The sequence below is a fragment of the Melanotaenia boesemani genome, chromosome 5 (assembly GCF_017639745.1).
Source record: "Melanotaenia boesemani isolate fMelBoe1 chromosome 5, fMelBoe1.pri, whole genome shotgun sequence".
Taxonomy (NCBI): Eukaryota; Metazoa; Chordata; class Actinopteri; order Atheriniformes; family Melanotaeniidae; genus Melanotaenia; species Melanotaenia boesemani.
Window position 1 is genome coordinate 29,182,006 of NC_055686.1, and position 20,954 is coordinate 29,202,959.

General features: G+C 40.0%; 1 protein-coding gene across 1 annotated transcript in view; it reads right to left on the reverse strand.

The window, feature by feature from the left end:
- The window catches only part of ank2b (ankyrin 2b, neuronal), a 96,171-nt gene extending 75,833 nt beyond the window's left edge, over positions 1-20,338 (reverse strand). The window contains exons 1-3 of the mRNA XM_041984390.1: positions 20,195-20,338; positions 11,351-11,452; positions 2,032-2,130 (exon numbers count right to left, since the gene is read on the reverse strand). Coding sequence (XP_041840324.1) covers positions 2,032-2,130; positions 11,351-11,452; positions 20,195-20,335 — 342 coding nt within the window. The 5' untranslated portion in view covers positions 20,336-20,338. The remainder of the gene's footprint in view (positions 1-2,031; positions 2,131-11,350; positions 11,453-20,194) is intronic.
- Between the last annotated feature and the right edge of the window lie 616 nt (positions 20,339-20,954).

Below are 20,954 nucleotides of genomic sequence, written 5' to 3' on the forward strand. Positions count from 1 at the left end.
TTGCGTAGCATCCCTCTCCCATGCGGAAGACCAGAGTTTGATTCCCCCAGGGGGACGAATATTAACACCTTCCTGTTGGGTCCTCAGGTAAGACCCTTAGCGCTGCTGCCTGACCACTGTCATTTGCTGTGGATAACAGCGTCTGCTAAATCAGTGATTCCCAACCATTTTTCCTCGGGGAACCCTTCATGCATATACTGAAATGCCATGGACCACCTGCTCCACCCTGTGCTGAAACCATGCTGGTTTTAAGCTTTCAAAAGTGAGATTCTCACCATAAATAATGTATTCTGGTTGAGTCCTGTCCTTTTATAAGGCCAAAGTTAAATGAATAACATACAGCCTTACTAATTTTTCCTTAAAATAGGGACAATCTGTGGACATAATCACAATGGCTCTAATGTTCAAAGCCTCAGGGACCCCCTGTGCTCTTTGGGGGACCCCTTTGGGTGGTCCCAGACCCCAGGTTGTGAACCACTGTACTAAATGATAGTAATGTGTTTTAGCTTCAATAGAACAGAATATTTTGATAGGATGAAGAAAGTTTGGTAAAATCTCAGTACATAAAAACCAAAAACCTTTATTGGTTTAATGGTTGTGGCTTTTAGGCCCACCTGTTGTCTAAATGAAAATGAATGGAACTTAATGAGGAGCAAAATTAGACAACTCTGATCTGTCAACATTATCTGACATTATCTGACAACCTGTAAAATTAATTAACGTGTCACAGGATGAATTTAGACGTTGTTGCATTTTAACAAAACTTCAGAACTTATTTGTAAATCAGGATTTTTCAGCATGAACCCTTTAACCCGACCGGCTTCTGCTTTAACATGCATCCCTGTAATAAGATGAGTAGAACTCTGAAACCACCAGACCTATTTAAATATTTTGTTGGGGGTCATAATAAAGCTGCTGGGAAAAATGAAGATGGCACAAAACACAAATGAAAAAGTTTCAGGTTTGCCTAAAAACAACAAAACAACCACTTTCAGGATGAATATAAAGATCTCTCTGTAACAATGCAGCTGTAGCCTTCATCAGATCATTGATCCATATGTGGACATTCTCTCTGATAAAGTCAAGCAGAACTAGAGGTTTTTGACCAGATAGTTCTGGAGACGTCTCCAAAATGGTGATTTTTGGCACCATCTGTTTTCGAAATCCCCCAACTGGGGGACTTCACAACCAAATCTGTCCTTTAAATGGACCTCCTGCCATGTGCAGCTGCTGTGTAGCATGATGTTGCACTTTGGAGCGACACCAACATGAAGCATCTGCGTGCAGAGGCTGGACCTTCTCCTGTTGCAGGAGCTGGAATGATCTGCATAGCCGGAGAAGGTGCTCATGTTTACTACTACACTGAAGGCATCACTTTCCTGAGCTCTCTGCTTTCACTGCAGCTCTCTTTAAAGCCCTGCAGATCTTATTTTCTAAATGAAAGATGTCAGTCTGCAGGACTTAAAACTGATCTCCTGAAAAAGAAGTTAAGGAATTTATTTTTTAATTTATTTTAAGTGTGAAGTTTGAGAGAAGAGCTGAACCAGGAACTATGTGCCAGTCAGAGGCGTCAGCTGTTTAGGTCTCAGGATTCTAAAGGTTTGGCTGAGTCTTAACATGGAGATAAATTCTGTTACTCTACAGTGACATTATTCCCTTTATTATGATCATTTGTTGATACAGAAAATAACTCAATGGTAAACGTATGAGCTGAGCATGTAAGGGATGCTATTAAATGGACATTTGAGTTTATTATATGTTTGTTTTCATTAAATTGTGTTTAAAGTTCTTGTATTTCTTTATTTTTCCAGTCTGCTCTCTGTGCTTAAATCAGCTTTATGCTACAGAGCTTGGTAAAAAAAAAAGCAGCTAGAATGTTATATAAATCACAGTGAATAGATCAAATTAGTATTTGTCCGACACAGAGCTGTAATCATGTCAGAGTGCCCATCAGTAGAGTCCATAACTCATAATAAAAACTAGCTGTATTCTCTATAATGTCTCTCATCTTTCAGTCATGTCTGTTCTTACCTTAGTGGACGAATCCACGGCTGCCCCTCGATCCAGAAGCTCCTGGACCAGGTCCATGTGGCCCTCCTTGGCTGCCAGGTGCAGTGCATTAAGACCATTCTGGAAAGTGAGACAGAGGACATGTCAGGCCTGAAGTTCAAGGACACGAGTGAATACCAAGTGGGAAAAGAAAGGATCACCTCCTCCTCCACAACTACGGGAACCTGCCTCTCTTTCTCTGAGTCCATCTATGACTGACATGTGGAGGGGACACTGAGAAGCTACCAGTGCTGGTTTAGATGTTGTGCTGTGCTGGATAACAGCCATCACTGGGAATGAAGTTATAAATAGTTGCATGTTTGTGTCTCTCTGTCTGTGCAGGTCAATAAAAATCATCTTGCTTCTCATTAAAAGACGTTTCGCAACTGTCTGAGTTCCAGCTAATGTCATGATGTAAACTAAAACTTGAAATAAATATATTGACTTCTCCTTGACCTAAAACCTACTGTAGCTTGAAGTTGCAAATCCCTAATGACTTCTAATAATATCTGTCATGTGAAGCAGGTGGAAGGAGCGACTCATGGATGGCCCCCCTCATGCAAATACTAAAAAGCATGGACCCTTTCAAAAGTAAGATTCTCACCATAAATAATGTATTCTGGCTGAGTCCTGTCTTTCTATACAGCCAAAGTTATATAAACAACATACAACCTAACTTTAATTTCTAAAAAATAGGGACAATGCATGGGCATTAATCAATGTTCAAAGCCTGTGTTCAAAACCCCCTGTGCTCCAAGGGGATCCTGGACCCCAGGTTGGGAACCACTGGATTATAACAGTCCTTACATTTATACAGAGAAACAAAAGGAAATGTAAGATGTCTACCATGTTTCTACATATTTTGAGCCCTGACTGCTGCACATTGAGCCAGAGTTGTGCAGCTAAAATTGGTGCTACATATGGATGCTATGTAGGCATAAGGGCATATAATTCTTATGCTTTGAAGAAAGTCTTGGTCATTGTTTAATATCTTTATTCTGTTTTAGGAAAGAGAAATCTGACAGAAAGCATTGTTTGCTTTATCATTAGCTTGCTAGCTAGCTATCATAAGCCACTAAAGTATGCTAGCCAGGGTTAGCAGGACAGTTAGTGAACTTTCACATTTCAACTCTAAGACACCTGCTTTTAGTCTGTTAAACTCTCATTATGCCCAAACAAATCATCAAAAACTATTGTAACTTTGCTAAAGTAAAATATGAAAAATGTTATTCTAACATCTACCACACTGAAACCTAAAGAAAGAAGTATTAACTAATGTGCTAGCAAACACGTTTAAACAACGTGTGTACCAAGAGACACTGTTTTTAATAAATAAAATAAATATGCATGTTTGTTAATTCCTTAAGCTGATATTTAGCTCCACAATGTTTCATTAGTTTCTGTTTGTCACAGCTAGTTATCTGTCATTTGCTTCTGTGTTGAAATGTTTTCAGACTTTCTGGCTTCTGTTTTTGCAGTTAGAGGGAAGAAAAACTTTTTTTCTTTTTCACCTCCATTTATAGGCTGACTATTTTTTTTTTGATAATATTGCTGTCATTGTGATTGTTTAGTCCTTTTACAGTCATTCAGGTTTCGTAGCACTTTGGTTAATTGAGGTTGTTTGTGCTATAGAAATAATCTTTGACTTGACTAATGATGGAAAGAAAATGAAGCCAAAACAAGCTAAAAGAGGCTAAAAGGCTCCATTGAACTTATGGAATTTACACGGTCAGGTGAAAATCCCTTACTGGTGTGTCACTATGAATAAAGCTTTAGATGTTATCATTTCATTAGATTAGATTAGATTAGATAGATTTTATTAATCCTGAAGGAAATTTTAAACACCACCTCCTCATGCACCCATAAAACTTGCAGACATTATAAATAAAGTTAAGAGTTCTATTACTAAAATCAATTCAGTATTAGACAACATAATTCTGATTAAAGCTGCTTTGATAAGAGTGAAACATAAAGGGGGTCATTTAACATCCAAACAAAGAGATCCATTAACAGACTCCTCCTTTCCACATGCTGTTGAGAAGTTAAATGGAAGTAAAAGTAGGACTGGTGGTCCTAGTTTGCCTTTTTATTCCACGTGACCCACAAACAATTCAGTAATTGTTTGCTAGGGCATGAAAACAGCCTTTGAGCTGGATAAGTCATTTCCTCCACGGCTGACAAACCACCCTGCATCACAAAAGCCCCATAAGGCGATGGTTCCACTGAACTCCAGGGCACCCAGCAGAGGAACCCTCCAGCTTCTCAAAGAAAATGAAAGCTCATCCTAAAATCGTCATGTGGGTTTATAAAGCTGAACAAGGGATTTGTAAGGGGTTTAGAATTATGAAAAATTTGTTATAGCATTGTACCATCTTTGGATCATTTGATAAATTAAACCTTAAAACTCCTTAAATAAAAAGCTTTTAATCCCATTATAAACCAGTCTGTAGCAGCTGAAGCTTTTAATCCCAGTATAAACCAGTCTGTAGCAGCTGAAGCTTTTAATCCCAGTATAAACCAGTCTGTAACAGCTGAAGCTTTTAATCCCAGTATAAACCAGTCTGCAGCAGCTGGAGCTTTTAATCCCAGTATAAACCAGTCTGTAACAGCTGAAGCTTTTAATCCCAGTATAAACCAGTCTGCAGCAGCTGGAGCTTTTAATCCCAGTATAAACCAGTCTGCAGTAGCTGGAGCTTTTATCCCAGTACAAACCTGTCTGTAGCAGCTGGAGCTTTTATCCCAGTACAAACCTGTCTGTAGCAGCTGAAGCTTTTAATCCCAGTATAAACCATTATAAACCATTTACATTATTTAAAAACATACTAAACAAACAATTTCTAAAACCTAAGACAATGAGCAGCGATACAAGCGTCAATTCCTGTTCTGTTTGTTTCAAAGCATCAAACAGTCTGTTTGAAGCTGCATCTGTCACTGGAGAAAAAATAGCAATTCCCTTAGAAATAAATTAATGTCCTGGGAGTTTAGTCCCAAAGATGCAATAAAGAACTGATGTCAATTATAAAATGTTAAGTGTATAACTGGAACTTTATTACTTGCATACTGTAATTACCCTCTTATAGACTTCATATGCAAAAAGAAAATATTCTGCATGGATTACTTTCCACAATATGAAGCAGAAGGTTCTACTACTGTGTTGTAAACATGCATCCTCCCATAACCCTCAGGGGTCTACACCTGCTAGCATGCCCTCCAGTCACCTCCAGGAAAGCACTAAGCCTCTTCACCATGCTACACTCCCTGTCAGCCCACTCCTCCATCCATAATATCTGTCACCTCATTCTGTCAGCCCACATGAGCCAGATCACTCAGAGATTGATTCACAGTTATGTCTCAGATCTACTACAGCAGCCGCCTCAGTGCAGACGCCACATGGTAAAACTCGGTTAGCGATGCTGGTGTCATCTCAGGGAGCGATCAGTCATCATCAGAGTAAATACCAGCCACCAGTGTGGCGCGTTACTGGCTGTAATCAGCAGTTAAACACTGATGCCCATTAGCTTCTGTGTGGGAAGTTCAGCTTCTCCACCACAAGCCACTTAAAGCAGACGTGGATATTATTTTCTGTGCAAAACAAGCAGTCAAGCACAATGATAGAAAATTCCAAGAAGATCTAATCGTATAATCTACTTGTTTGCTTAAATGCTAAACCTTGTCCTCTTTAACTCAGCAGCTGCCTTTATCGTACTCATGGGGAGAAATCAGTGATGTGAGGTTTTTGGCTAGCCCCTATGTCCCTGGGTCCACAAACTATTAGAACATGCAAGATTTATAATAACAAAGCTAGAAAATGTTCATTTGTGGGCAAAAGAAAGGGAGGTAGAAAAGGATAAGGAGATGAGAAGATGCGGCAGATAACTGTTTGTCTAACATTTTTAAATAATGATTTGAATAATGTTTGTGTAAAATAGTCCAATGAGAATCAAAAACCAGAACAGTACCTACACAACATCACAGTAATGGAAACATTAGGATCTCCAGGGTGTTGACCTGCTGTACACTCTGACGGATGCTGTGGCCCTTCGCTTAGTCAAGCTGACTGATATGTGTTGGATTACTTTCTGAATATGCCATGAATCTCTGGAAAGATCAGTGAGAGCTATTACACACCTTTACACAGACGTTTAACAACTTTAAGATTATATTTAAAACATGAAATGACCCTAATGGTCCAAGTTGTTGGATGATGTTCTTTAAAAATGTTTTGGGACAAACTTCCTCTCGGGTTCCAGATCAAGGGTTCATCTGTACCAGGTATAGACCTGATTCTAACCAAATGGTTCTCCTGAACAGCTTGTGCCCATGTTGTCCAAGTCCGCGTTTCCACCAACGGGTCCTGGTTAATGCAGGATGAATTGGTATACATGTTTTCAGCATTTTTATCCAATCTGACCCATTCTACTTTTTAGGGATCCTTATGTCGTGGTCCCAGTCTTACGGATCTAATCCTAAAATGTGGAGCTTGACTAAGGCTAGTCACTTTCTGTGTGATTAGCCAATCAGAACAAAGCAGGAACAACTCCATGTTTAAATTTCCAGTGGATTTATTGTTGCTCAAAGCCACATGACAAGAAGGAAGAAGACAACCTGCTGGAGGCCCACCAGCCTCCTCTTTTGGTTCTGGGTCACATTAGTCTTCACAGCTCAAGGAAGCTGTTGCACGTTACGCTGTTACACAGCTGACCTAACTACTGTGTTCGGCTGATATGCCGCCTACCAGGTAAGGAAACGGTAGCTGGAGAAACTTAACAGAGATCAGACTTTACAGAAGCAAACTGCCCCATCCTGAGCCGGACCTCTTGGTAGAAACAAGACAGCCTGGTAATGACCCAACCAGACTTAGGCAACCTCAGTCTGCACTGTGGTAGCAGAGGGTTTGTAGTATTTACACAGTCTACAGACCCAGAAAATGAGAGCAGTACTGAGCTGCCATGCATCAACAGAAAGAAAAGCAGAGAGAATGAAGGAAAAGATGGATAAGGACCCCCCTCCTACTTACGAGCGTAGTTTAGTTTGTCTCTAGGACTGTTACAGATGCATAGCCCGACATAGTAAACAGAGTAGCACTTCCAGAAACCGGCAGGGCAGTGTTGTAACTGACATGTGACCAGCGAATGGAACAAAGAAGAAGAAAAAAACTGTGATGTGTTTAATGACTGTCTACTATGCTGCCTCGTTTTTTCTTTCTGATAACGAACATCATCATGACCTTCTGCACCATCGCCATGTTTACTGCCATCTGAAAGTGATCCTGAACTCTGAACTCTGTACTGCACTCTAGTGACTGACAACCACTCCAACCTAAAGGACACGTTGCAGTATGTGGATGGATGTGCCTGTTTACATTCGTATAGGGAACATAAATGAGCCTAATGCTGCAAATCGGCCATAAGGCACCTTCCCAAACAGCTGTGCAGAGCTGTTTTTATGGAAAAAAAAACACCATTTTATTACTGATTGCTTTGTTAAAATCATGATCTAAATTCCCTCAGACAGAACAAAGATTTTTAAGACCAAATGAGGAAGCAAGAAATTTCCATAACATTCTGCAGAGACGCCAACACATACATTAAAAATCAGGCCATGACTTTGTTATGACTCCAGAGAACTATGCTGCCTTCAGTCTGAACAGTTTGTAGGCAGCATGAGGAAGTCCTTTCAGAGCCTTTATGTAACATCACCTATAAATCCTGACAACAGCAAGTGGTCCTGTCACTGCTGCTTAACTCAACAAGGTACGGATTTTTATGGCTGGATGGTCACCGTGACAGCTCAATGACCACTGAGTTGACAACTCACTGACGAAGATGATGGGAAGAGCTGTAGGATTATGATTCTGTAAAAGCTGGGATGCTGTTTAACATCTAGATACAAGCAGAAAGCAGAGATTTGCTACTCTTATATTCCAGTATTTTATTCACAATGGACACAGAAAATATATTCAAAATTAGACGTTTTATTATTTCATGTTAAAATATAAACTTAATTTGAATTTTAGGGCACATGTCTAAAAAAGTTGGGACAGGTCTATGTTTACAACTGTGTAGCATCTCCTCTGTAACAGCCTGTAAACATCTGGACCTGAACTAACCCTCCATGAAGGAATGGTCCCTGTTTTAATGCAGAGCTGCCTAAAGTTCCAAAGACCACAGCATGCAAATCGCTCTTTATGCATCTCTGTGCACAGAAATGTCTTGACACTGTTACTCCTGATACTGTGGACTGTAGATGACTAAATATTCAGGCTTTACTACACCGTCATTGCATTGATCCTCAATTTTTACAAATTGTTGTCGTTATCTGTTACTTCTGAGAGACTCTGCCTCTTTAAGGTGGTCTTTTTATTCCTTATAACCTGACTCTGCTGTCCCAACCTTTTATCAGATCTGTTTCTTCTATCAAGCTCAAGGTGAGCCAGTAATTTTACGTCCCATTTTCAACCTTTAATTTTTTCTGAGGCCTGTTGTGAAGAAATGATTGTTTGTTGGGATTTGCAAATCATTGCATTTTGTTTTTATTTACCTTTCACACAGCATCCCTTGTTTGAAGGATAAATAAACCACTTTAATTCATTTGACCTTGAAAGTTGGGAATTTATTTTTAAATATAAGTATAAATTAGCTTTTTTTAAAATTATTATTTTATTTTCATGCTTGCAGCAGAAAAATATGTCACAGAGCACAAAAACCTGTAAGCAGATGAATATAAATACCACCAGCAGCTTTATGTATGTATGCAGGGATGTAGGAGGGAGCAGTGAATCAGTCTGCTGCATGTTATGGGGGAATAATGTCTAATTTACGAACTGACAAACGAGAAAGGAAAGCTCCATCTATGGACTGCATGTGTCTGCTGCTGACTTGTTTGACATATTAAATGATCATAATCACTTCTAACCAGCTGCATTTTGTTTTCACGTTCCTTTCAAAACTGCAAGTGTACTTCCAAGCAGCACACAGCTTTAGAGAATTCCAATAAACACTTGAGCTTTATATATCTTCTAAAAGGTGAAAGTGATCAGTACTACCGTCATTCCTCATGCTATCTGATAATAAAAAATCCCCACACATCACAGAGCCACTGGCAAATCCAAGATGGCCACCCCATGTGACCTTTGTTTAGTGGACAGCTCATTATAACTGTTGCCACGACAGGACTGTTTACATCCCATCAGGTTTCACTGCTCCACTCCATCCATGGCTGGAATGCTAATGGCCTTAGAGGAGACTAGATAATGACCATGTCTAAATAAAGAAAGTCAAACACAAGCTCTTCTCTGACAGGAAACAACTCCATGTTAAAACACAAATGAGGTATGCACTCTACAATCAGCGAGAAGGATGACTGGTACGGTTAAAGCTGCAGGCAGCTGGCTTAATTACAAGAATTTAATTAATATAAAATAAAAGTTGAGGCAACTTATGTTCACAAGTTGCCTCAGTTTAATTGTGTGAGTAAATCTGAATAGTTTGTCCAACTTGATATACTGAAATACCCTCTTAACATTACACATAACACCGGTCTTATAGACGCTGTACAGCTGGCTTACTTTTTTAAGTTTTCTCATCTACTCATTCTGTAGTTGGTAAGTCTGTATTCTATTCATCCATTTTCATACTCAGTGCAGGGTAGTGTCCCAGCAGCTACCAGCCGAGAGGCAGTACACCCCAGAAGTCACCAGTCCATCGCAGGGCCAACACAAAGACAGAACAGCCGAGGATCACAAGCCAGGAACCTTTTCACTGCAAGGCAACGCTTCTAACCACTACACCACCGTGCAGCCCAGGAAGTCAGGAATACCCTGTAAGTACAGGGTCACCCTACAAATGCTCTAAACCTGAACTATTTAAAGGACTTGCACTTTGGAGGCAGCTGATAGAATGTTAATGGACCTGGACCTACTGATCCTGGTTCGATAAATGATGGTGGTGACCTGTCCAGGTGTACCTGACTCACACTGAGTCAGGTACACCTGGGATAGGCTTCAGCCCCCAAAACCTGGACAAACTTGAGACTGCAATTCAGATTTATTCATGCAGTTAAGTTGAGGCAACTTGTGAACAAAAGTGATTTTTAGAGATATTTTCAACCTAACAACATAGACCTGAATGTCAGTCTTAATTTGTTCAATTTAGGTTAAATTTAATTTTAATGTAGGTTTACACAGCACCAGAACCTCTTAGTTGAGTTTATTTGAAAAGCGTTTGCAACTAGTTGTTTTATTTTTTAAGTTGACTCAAAGTTTTTATAGTGTACCTGCAGATTAGATCTCCTATCGTAATAGAGAATTCTGATAATGAGAATCTGCCAACAACCATGGATTCTTGAGTCAGTAAAAGCTTTTATTAAACAACAACGGACTCAGATTCTTCTGAAATACTGTAACACTCAGTGTCACCAATTCCTGAATGATTAGGAAGTTTCTTTAACAGGAAGCTGATTGAACACAGTGGTAAACCTGGGTGTGTTGGTGAATCAAATTTTACATTATATATTTTCTAAATGTAATGCAGATGGTCAGGAAACATATTAAAAATAAATCCATTTTAAAATCTTTTAAAAATGGATTTTAATGGAAACAAGTTATTTGTGAGACAGTAGCTGCTTAAAACATGTTAAAAGGCCGAAAACAGAGTTTTGCAGGATTCATGGTTTAGTCCGTCGCCTCAGTTCTCTGCTCTGGATTTTTTTGGGCTGGACTAAAATGATAAATCCCAGATGCAGTCAGGATGTAAATTAAAATAAGAAAAAGAAGACCCCAGCACCAATATTTGAACAACATAAACAGACCTACTGTGCCACATTAGCCTCAGATTAGCTAACTGCTCAGGCTTACATGCATCGGAATTAGCAGAACTAAAACTGTCTCTTTAACTTTAGGAACAATGAGTGAAGCTGAAATGCGGCATCATTGCAGACCTGGCAACACAGCAGCAGTGCTAGCATAGTGTAGCCGAGATCAAAGGGCAGCACCCCAACTGACAAACTTATGTTTTGGGAGTTCCAGGACAATTCATTTGTGCAGAGTTGCAATGACAAAGAATCCATGATCTCTGATAAAACTTGTTTCATTATTCTTTAAACTTTGAGAATCTTTAAACATTCTGAGTGATTAAAAACACATTTATCTGCAATGTCACAAACTCAACAGGTAGATTTATTTATGCTTTTCTCAGACTTTAAGGTTCCGGAGCATTAAAAAAGAAAAAACTTGTCTGGAAATCAGGTGTTTATGTGAGTGTTTTGGGTCATCGTGATTGATCCTTCCATATCCAGTTCCTACCTGATTGCAGGTACTGATGTCCACTCCCCCTTTCAGGTATTCCAAAACCTTGTCGATGTTCCCCGCTCTCGCCGCTCGCAGGAAACTGGTATTACTGTCCGACTGGAAGAGACAGAAGAGAAACATGTTTTCAGAACTGATTTACATTTTTCCATCTATTTTATTTTATCTTTGAATGGTAAAAAAAAAGCTGTTGCACAATTTCGCCATCATGCTTGAATGAGTCACCTTTCCAGATAAAGATATGCATAATTTATAAGCCTTTAAATGAGAAGTGAGTCATTATCCTGACTCACTGGTAAAAAACCCTCAACTTGACATAGATTCAGACACAGCCAAGCATATTAAACTCGAAACGCTGACACATGGTTGGAGGAAGACAAAATATTAAAAGTTCTGTTAAAAATGTTTTTTTCCCCCACGTTTGATCTGACTTACTGAGGGTGTTAAACTGTTTCTCTTGTAGCTCAGTGTCCGACAAGGTTTCATTTTAACATCTTTTCTGTTTAATGTTGTGCATTTGCACAGGTTTATAACAGCAGACAGGATCAGCACTATGCAGACGACACAGCTTTATGTTAGTAGAACATTTTTCATCAATTTTGAAGGTTTCTTTAAAAGTCAGATAGTCAAACATTTACTCTTATCACCATATTAATGTAAAATTCTCATCTTGTAAGTGCAAACTAAAATTATATCCAGATATACACTCTGCCGCTAACTTCTTAGCTCCACCTGTTCACCTGCTGTTAACACTAATATCTAACCAGCCAGGCCTACATCTGATAGACAGCATGGCAGTCCCAGCCGCTTGACGATGTACATAACAGAAACAGTATAGATGTAAATAGGCCCAAAGATTTTAATCAGAACACAGTTATGTTTTGTCTCTGGTTGGGGTGGACATGTCCCCTGTCTGCTTTTAGATGCTGGGTGTAACTGCAGTTGGAAATAAACCAGGACAGTGAGGAGGCAGAATGATTCAGCAGTTTTCTAGCAATGCCTTCACTAACACTAAATCCTGGCTCACATTCAGCTTATTCAAGGCTCCTCCTGTGGAAAAACACTGGTGCTTATTTTTTACTGCATTCCTGCTGCTTTACTGCTTCCACTGGGAAGCCGGAGGTCAGGTATAGAAATACTGTAGAACCACAGTGTGAAGCACTTGTCTTGTTTATGGACACCAGCAGATTGTGTTTGCTGTCAGGCTGGGAAATAGTCTCTTATCAAGGTCAAAGTCTGCCTAAAATGTTAGGTGATACTTTATGCTCACCGTCAATGACAGTGTCACCCTGCCAGCAATTTTGTAGCAGTGGAGATAAAAGGACGCAGCACTGACACTGCAGCATGAACGTCTACTTCACACACATACAAATAGCTTTCTGTGGATGTTTGTGGCTGACCTGCAGTCAGCTACTCTCCGGCTGCTGCAAAGAGCTGCACTGCATCACTCAGCAACAGACACAATCACCTCAAAGGACCCAACTGATGTTTACACCGATATTTACACACAACTTTTATTTGTAAATGGACAGCTGAGTCGCTTGTTGCCTTAAATTCATTACAATACACTGCTTAAGTAAACTTGCAAAGGGTTGCAGGGGTTTTATGAGACAGGTAATGCAATGGCTTATGTAATCCCACTAACCACTCATCTGAGGTTATTGAGCTTAAAAAAGAAAAAGAAGAAAATCCAAGATAAGCCTCAAAAAAGAGAAGATAGAGTATATGTTGTGATTTCATTGTGTTTGCCAGCCTACAAGCAGAGTGGTGCTTTTTGTGCACAGGAAGTTATAGAGTCCTTCCAACTTATCTCCATGGATGGATGCTTGCAAGAGCTGCAAGATCACAATCGTGAGAGAATCCATCCTGGCAGGCTCCCACCCTCCTGCCTGTGGTCAACAGAACAAGTTTCAGATCAGTCACTGTGCTATCTCAACAGCTTTAGGTGGGTTTCTGCTTTAAATTAACACCCCTCAACCCACTAATGAGGGTTAAAATTATTCATGCACACTTTGGTAAGTTACATGTGCAGCCACCTGTGACCGCTGCCTCTCCGACCACCACTGACTTCATACAATAACAACAACACTGGAGGCAAGGTGGGTCAAGATGAAGCAGGATGTGAACCACCGATCATTTGGTTATTGAACAACCTGTACTACAGCCTGAGCCACTGCTGTCACATGGTGCATTATGTGGTGATGTCCCATCACGGCTGTGTTGTACCAACTGCTGCCTGAACAAAGTGCAGCTCAACGAGGAAAGAAATTTAAATGTTGTGTGCGCCATATAGATGGAAACACCTAAATGTGGCGGTAGCTGAAGAACGAGGCTGGATAGAAAGATGGAGGATTTTAAGCAATGTAAAAGATCTGAATTTAGCACAAAAAGTATATGAATGTCTGGTGGATTACTTCTCTGTTGTATAAATGCTCCTTATATCACCAGAAAGACGTGTATTTCCCCTTTTAATCTTCTAATTAACTGTTATTGGTTTTATTAAAAAAAAAAAAACTTTTAAATGGAGTCACATTAACAAGGAAAATGCATGAGAGGGATGAGCAGCAGAGTTGATTATATGGGTCCTTCACATTAAAAATTCTGCCAACCAGCTGATTCTACTGTTGTCTCTAGTTTGATGTTGTTTATTGGATGATTGACATCTGAAGACACATTAGTAATTTAACAGTTTCTTCATTTAAAGGGGCAATAAGCAGAAAGTAATCATGTCTAGATTGGAGGAATTAAAAATGTCCATGTGAAGAACTAGAGGTGCAATTTCATCTGGAGTATAGCATGACGTCACACATCATCTCCTGTTGATCTCCAGGCCTGTGTTTACCAGCAAGTCATGTATGTTCATGTGAAGCTCCGCCTCCTCCGTCCTCCCTCCTCTCGGAGCCCTCGGCCCTCCTTCCCTATAAAAGGCTTCAGCCGACCATCGATGGTAGCGCATATTTTCGAAGCAAAGAGGAGAGCGGGACGAAACATTGACCAGAAAATGACCAGGATCCGACATTACCTCAAAAAAACAAACAGAAAAAAACCAAAAAAAACAACAGTCGTTGGCGGAGACGTTCTCGGATAGAGAAAGGGCCGGACCCGGATTAACATCGACCTTGTATGTTCAAAGAGGAAAGCACAGCGAGAGCTAAAGAAGCTACAGGTTGACTGGAAGCTAGCTCTTCTCCTGGACAGTAACAACATAAATGTTATAAGTTACTTCCACATGTTTCACAAAATGATGATCTTGTTTTGCTCAGTGTGTTTGCACTTTCATTTGCAAACAAGGCGAGTGGGGGGAAGAGATTGAGGTTCTTATCTGCTACTGTAACGTTAACTACACCTCCAACTAAAATTATAAATTTGAAATCATGAAATAATCAGTTTTTCAGAATAAAACAGGAAATGCTTCTACTGTTGTTCCTGCAGTTTATTCTCTCTGTAGCGTCACGACCACAATCAAGCTGGATAAATCCTTCACTTTCCTCTCAGAGCTGCCGACTCACATTATGCAAGACCTTGCTCTAATCATCCGTCTGCGACTACTGGTTGCTATGGTGACACGTAGACCAGCAGGAGTCCCAGACAACTGAGGCTTTTCAATGGAAACAACATTGAGGATAAAGAGAGAATTGTGGCAGCCAGCATCCTACAGAAATTGTTTCAAACTCATGGTTATACGGTGCTTAGTCAGTTACTCTCATGACGGGAAATGTTTTGAATGTGCTCTGTGAATCAGGAAAAACTGTCCTGAAGGTCATTTCTGGGTTGGCTGTACAGTGGCTGCATTGTTGTCCAGTAAATCCCATCATCATATGTGTCCTTTCTTTGTTCTCGCCTATGTTCCATCCTGAGTCTCAGCACATCACCTCATGGCTTAATCAAACCTGCCAAGCGTGACTAACTGCTTTCCCGAAGCCTGTGCACCAACATTTTACATCAAATTTTCATTTACAAAGTCACTGTCTGCTCTTGTTGAGTGCATGGAGCCTTATCAATAATGCAGAGTATCGGCCTTAATCGTCTCTAACACATGCACCCATGAACGACCAGTGCTGAGGTTGGGAGCATCTTCACTCCTCCCACCAACCAGACAAGCGCTGCCCTCATCCAAGGTTACCATAACAACAGGGTTTTTCTGTCTGTCAGCAAAGCTAGAGCTGCAAGCTCCGTACAGGCATCATTTGGAAAGACTGTCACACGAGCTTGTGATGAGTGTGCATGTTGTGTGTAAATGCATAAAAATACATTAACTCTTTCTCACTTAATGTTCTGCATCCTTGTGTTAACAGGACACTGAGAAAGACCTGCAGTAATGAGACGACTATGAAAATCCTTCCAGTGAAATCCGTGACCCACAATGTCAGGGGAAGACAGTGTAACATTAGACCAACATTTCATTATTTTCAGACTATTATTTGACTGAAAACTGTATAAAATTTCAGGAAGCATAGTTAGTAATGAAGCTTTCCTTGTGGACTAACCCACTTTCTCCATGACATAGATGTGGTTTATTCCAGGTGAAGCAGCTGTAACTGATAACAATAATATGTCCTTTTCTAGGCCTGTATATGCTCCACAAGACCAGAGAAATGCATCATCTTTCCCAGGGATAAGAAATCAAAGATATTTCTCTGTATTTACAGGCTTTTGCTCTGCTTCACCTGATTTTCATCAGCACAATAAAGTTACAGCACTCATTTGTACAAGATGTCCTAAAAAGGAAACTAGAATTAATATCTTGCAGCTAGTAGATTAAAAACACATGTTTAAAAGGGAGGATTTGAATAAATGTTTCTCACGAAATACCAGACATATTGGTAAAGGAAAAGCTAAGATGCCAACATACACAAGTTGTATTTGTACTGAAAATATCTCTAAATATTGGACTTGTGTGTTTGCATGGCTGACATTTGGAAATAATAATGTTGTACTATTTTATAGACTACATTATTTAATAAAAGCTTAAAAAATGCCACAATGTAGCACGACAAAGCTATGCTAACACTTGCTACAGGTAATCCCCTCAGATAAATTATATAAAAAAAGTAAAATTAAAATTTCTGACTATTTGTTGTTACCACAACCATTAAATGTATATATCACACAAACATTTCAGTTTCATTTAAAGTAAAACCAGGCAGCATAAATGTTGATCAATGTTAGCTACATGCTGGTCAAGAGCGTTAAACATTTAGCTAACAGATATTTATTTCTTTCAGTAGTTCGTAGTGACCAAACAAAAACTAAAGAAAGAGAAAATGATAAAATTCTACTTTACATCCAAACACACACTCCAACTGATTTATGTTAATATTTATTAGCTAGTTATGCTAATATTTTTTCTGAGAAATGGAAAAAGCTAAAACATGAGTTATAATTATGAGAAGTTGTCAGTATAGTCTTGACTGAAATGCTTATTAGCGGTATCTCTGACTGATCTACTGAACTGCAGCTGTTTGCTAGAGGCTATGAAAATGCCATGAAGCTAGCAGTTTAGCTAGCCCAACTTTTCCCTTACCTCTATAAAAATAAGGTGTGTTTGTGTTTCTAGAAGTAAATTATTTGATATTGTTTAGGTCTGTTAAGGGATTTTAAAAACACTGTACATTGTTAAAACATGAGTAGCATAAACTTGATCTATAGTTTCCGCCTAAATGTTCAACAACGTTAGCTACAAGCTGGTCACGGGCATAAACATTTAGTAGTCAGACATTTATTTCTCTCCGTGGGATAGCTGGTGGTGACCAAACCAGGACTAAAAGAGGGGAAAATAATAAAATTCCACGAGGAATGTCACCCTAAACTCTCAATGTATGCTAATATTATTCATATGTACAAAAATATAAAGCTAGCAAGCAAATGGCAATTAAGCCAAATATAACGGCAATTAAGCCAAATATTTATTATGGGTCAAGTTGCAGGTAAAGTTATTTAAAGGCTTATTAACGCTACTGTTAATCAGCACAACAAGCTCAATTCATCCAGAATTCTAAGATTAATAAAATGCTAAGACAACAGCTCAAGTTCATGACTGTGATTCTAGTGGAGGGACACAGCATACTCAGAGATGTGCATGTTGTAACAGGATCTGTTTACTAGCTGCACTTTACAAATTGGTGCTGCTGTTTTACTCTGATATTAAAAGCTGCTTTGGGCTGCAGCCCTACAGTCTGGAGATTATCACAGCACTTCAATCAAAGCAGATCATCATCAGGTGGGAGGCTTCAAATAACTCGTCAGCACAGCTGCTTCATACACGTTCCTGGATATGCAGACTTTCTAAGAAAAAATGTGTATTAATGTGCATGAGAATGACTCTATATAAGATTTTAACCACTATTATAAAAAATTTTACACCACTTTATATTGTGGGTTTTAGATGATGCGGTAGCTCCACATGACTGCAGTTTCACAGTGTAAGAGGGGAGACGTGTCACAGGTCAGAAGTCAGAGCTCTGCATGTCTGAAACAGGCCATAGGTGATTTCACTGGGAAGTCACCAGCAGCCCGACTGGCCAACAAGCAGCAGTATATTTTAGGAACACTGTAATCTGACATTTTCCAAGCTCTATGCCCTGGAAGTCAAATGTTTTCTGCTATTCCAAAGCCAGACTGAAAAAGAAAGTCTTTAAACAGTCTAGGGAAGCCAGTGAGCATCTCTGCTGCTAACACAAGTCTCCTCATGAGTGTATGTCCTAGAATCTAAACAAGAGAAACTACTGTGTTAAAAGTGTTGATGAGTCGACCATGTTTAAAGTACTTCCCCCATTCCAGTATTGGCAGGTTGGAAGTGACATTTATAGTGATGGTGGAAACAGAAACGTTTGGCTTCATCACGTCAGTTGTACTTCATCCCAAAGATGAAGATAATCTATAATAAAAATGTGGAAGTTCCAGAGTGGAAAAGCACCTGTCTGGAATTGTTTCTTGTGTAGGATATATGGACAGTTTTTAATTCACTTGCCAAACTGCAGGAATTACTTGTAATTTATACAAATAAAGCAACAGCTGACAGTAAAGGACGGATATGTGTGATCCCACCACTATTGCTTCCTGCTGCGCTTTATTCTAGCTCAGGACATCAGGTTATCACCTCATCCTCTTCCTTTACTCAGGATTAGATATGACAACATACATGTAAACTATTTTACATACAGCTCTAAAGGCTAATTTTGCATAACAAAGAGACAGAGTTAGCCCTAATACTCTGCCTCACACGACTAACGTTTAGCATAGAACTGGAAGTTTTACCCCCGTTATAAACATTAAGCTCTCATTTAAAGGCTGGTAAGAGCTCTAAGGCTAAATCACAACCCAGAAGAAATAGATGTAAAATAAAAACAGTGAATTAAAAGACACTAAATGCCTAATGTTGAGCTCTTTCTGAAACAGATGCCGTATCACGTTAAGAAATGTGCTTTATTGTAGCTGTTAAACAGTGACAGGGACAGAAAAAACCGATGAAGCTCTGCCAACAAACTGAGGTAAACATGTGTGTAAGCTGACCTACAAAGCCCGCAGCACCGATTCCACATCAGGCTGCGATGAATTCCTGAAACTAACTTCTGTTTGTGTCTGTCTATTTCTAAGATGTAGAAACCTTCCTAAAACAAGACCATGTGTGCTTCTCTGCTGCATGAAGTTGCACCTGTTAGTGGAAGTGGCACATCAGATGCAGCGTGCACATACGCAGCGTGCACATCATACGTCTCATTTGCTCAGGATTATTACAGAAACATTATGTACTATATGGAAACTAAATCTAACTTTTCTGTGTAAGTTACGTCCACCTTCACTTAAAAAGAAGTCAGAACATTCAGCTTCATCAACTTGAAAACAGGAGAAGACGTGTGAAGTTGAAGCATCTGTCCAGTGGGAGAAGATTTCTATAATATTTCTACATTTTGCAGCACTTTTTTTTCTTGCTTGAAATTTAGGGAAGAGGGAAACTGAAAATAGCAGTTTGACAAAGAGAACGACCTCCTGTTCCACTGGAAAAAGTTATTTTCTCTCCACACATCTGTTCCACATGCAGATCTGTTTTATGTGGTAGGATTTAAGGTCTAGTATCATTCATTTCATTGCAAGACACAACACTATCATTTCTTTTTTTTTCTCAGGTCCAGTCTTTCACTCACACTAAAAAACCTGGAAAGTTTAAATGAACTGAACTTTGAACCGTTTCATGAGAAGCATGAACCTGCACAACACTGTAGGAAACTGTTGGCAAAAGACCGATTCCACATCAGGCTGAGATGAATTCCTAACCTCTGTTTGTGTGGTTGTATACGTAATGCACAGGTATTCACACTGTATCACAGAAGCAGAGCTCAAGGAACAAATAAAACAAAGGTGTGTAAACTTGTATGCCGGCTCGAGGAACAACTAAACATAACAACTGTCTCACCACTGATGTTATAAATCACATCATTATTTTCCATCTTGTATTCCAAACAGCAGCAGCATGTACCTAAAGTCAGTGAAGTAGCTTGAAAGGGTCCACATGTGGCTTTGCAGGGTACTTGGCTATGACCACGTCACAAACTAAACCCATCTCCCACACATTCAAAACCAATAAAATACACAAACTTCTAAAAACATTCTCCATGTCTTCAGGGAAGGCCTGAAGAGCAAAGATGAACATGTGAAAGCAGAGCATGAGTCCCATCCCTGCCAGATGACTAATACAGCTCAGCAGCTGAAAGCAGTGGCTGACATCGATTCCAGTGTTTCAGAAACATTTCCTGTTCATCTAAAATGCAGAAACCTTCCTAAAACAAGTCCATGTGTGCATCTCAGCTGCATGAAGCTGCACCTGTTAGTGGAAGATCTTACCAGCATCAGGGGAGGCTGCACAGGGAGGTGCTCCATGCAGTAGTATTCTGGTGGAGCATTCTGGTCCAGGTTGGATTGCCTCCCAACAGCTATTAAGCCCTTATCAGAGCCGCACACCTTACACATGGCTGCGTTACCCATGGTACGAGGCATTCAGTCTATCCCATCCGAACGTAAAGGAATCCAAGGAAGTGCATTAAATCACTCTGATAATCCACTCCCTGCCTCCACTGTCCTCCCCCTAAAGCTCCAGTTGGGGCGAACCCCTCAGACTCTGCCCAACCTGCTGGCCTCAGCAGGGCTTCTGTTCCTGGTGAACCACTTGACTGGACTCAAGTTTTCCTGTTGCAAAAGCCAGCAGAGTGCTAACTCTGCCCATTGCTAATTCCAAATGTCTGACCATTGACTAACAACCACCCTCCAGCCCCCCCTGCCGCCTCCCTACCCGGCTATTTTTACACCCACTAGCCCAGCTATGCGTGCAGAGGGAGGGGGTGAGAGGGTGGTCTGCACAGGGGCGGCCTGGCAAACCAGGAACAGGGAGGTGAAACCACTGATGCAATAAATAAGACCCGGTTTGGGGAACATATGACACCATCATTTCATATCATAATTAGCATTTGCCAAATAAGCTAATTTGTTTTCCAAAGAAACATCACCGTAGCCGTGTTCTAAATACTAAAACAAGAAAAACCCTCATAGTCACAACGTCCCGAAACATGACTCCTAACAAGCTGTTATCTGAAGCTGAGCACTCATC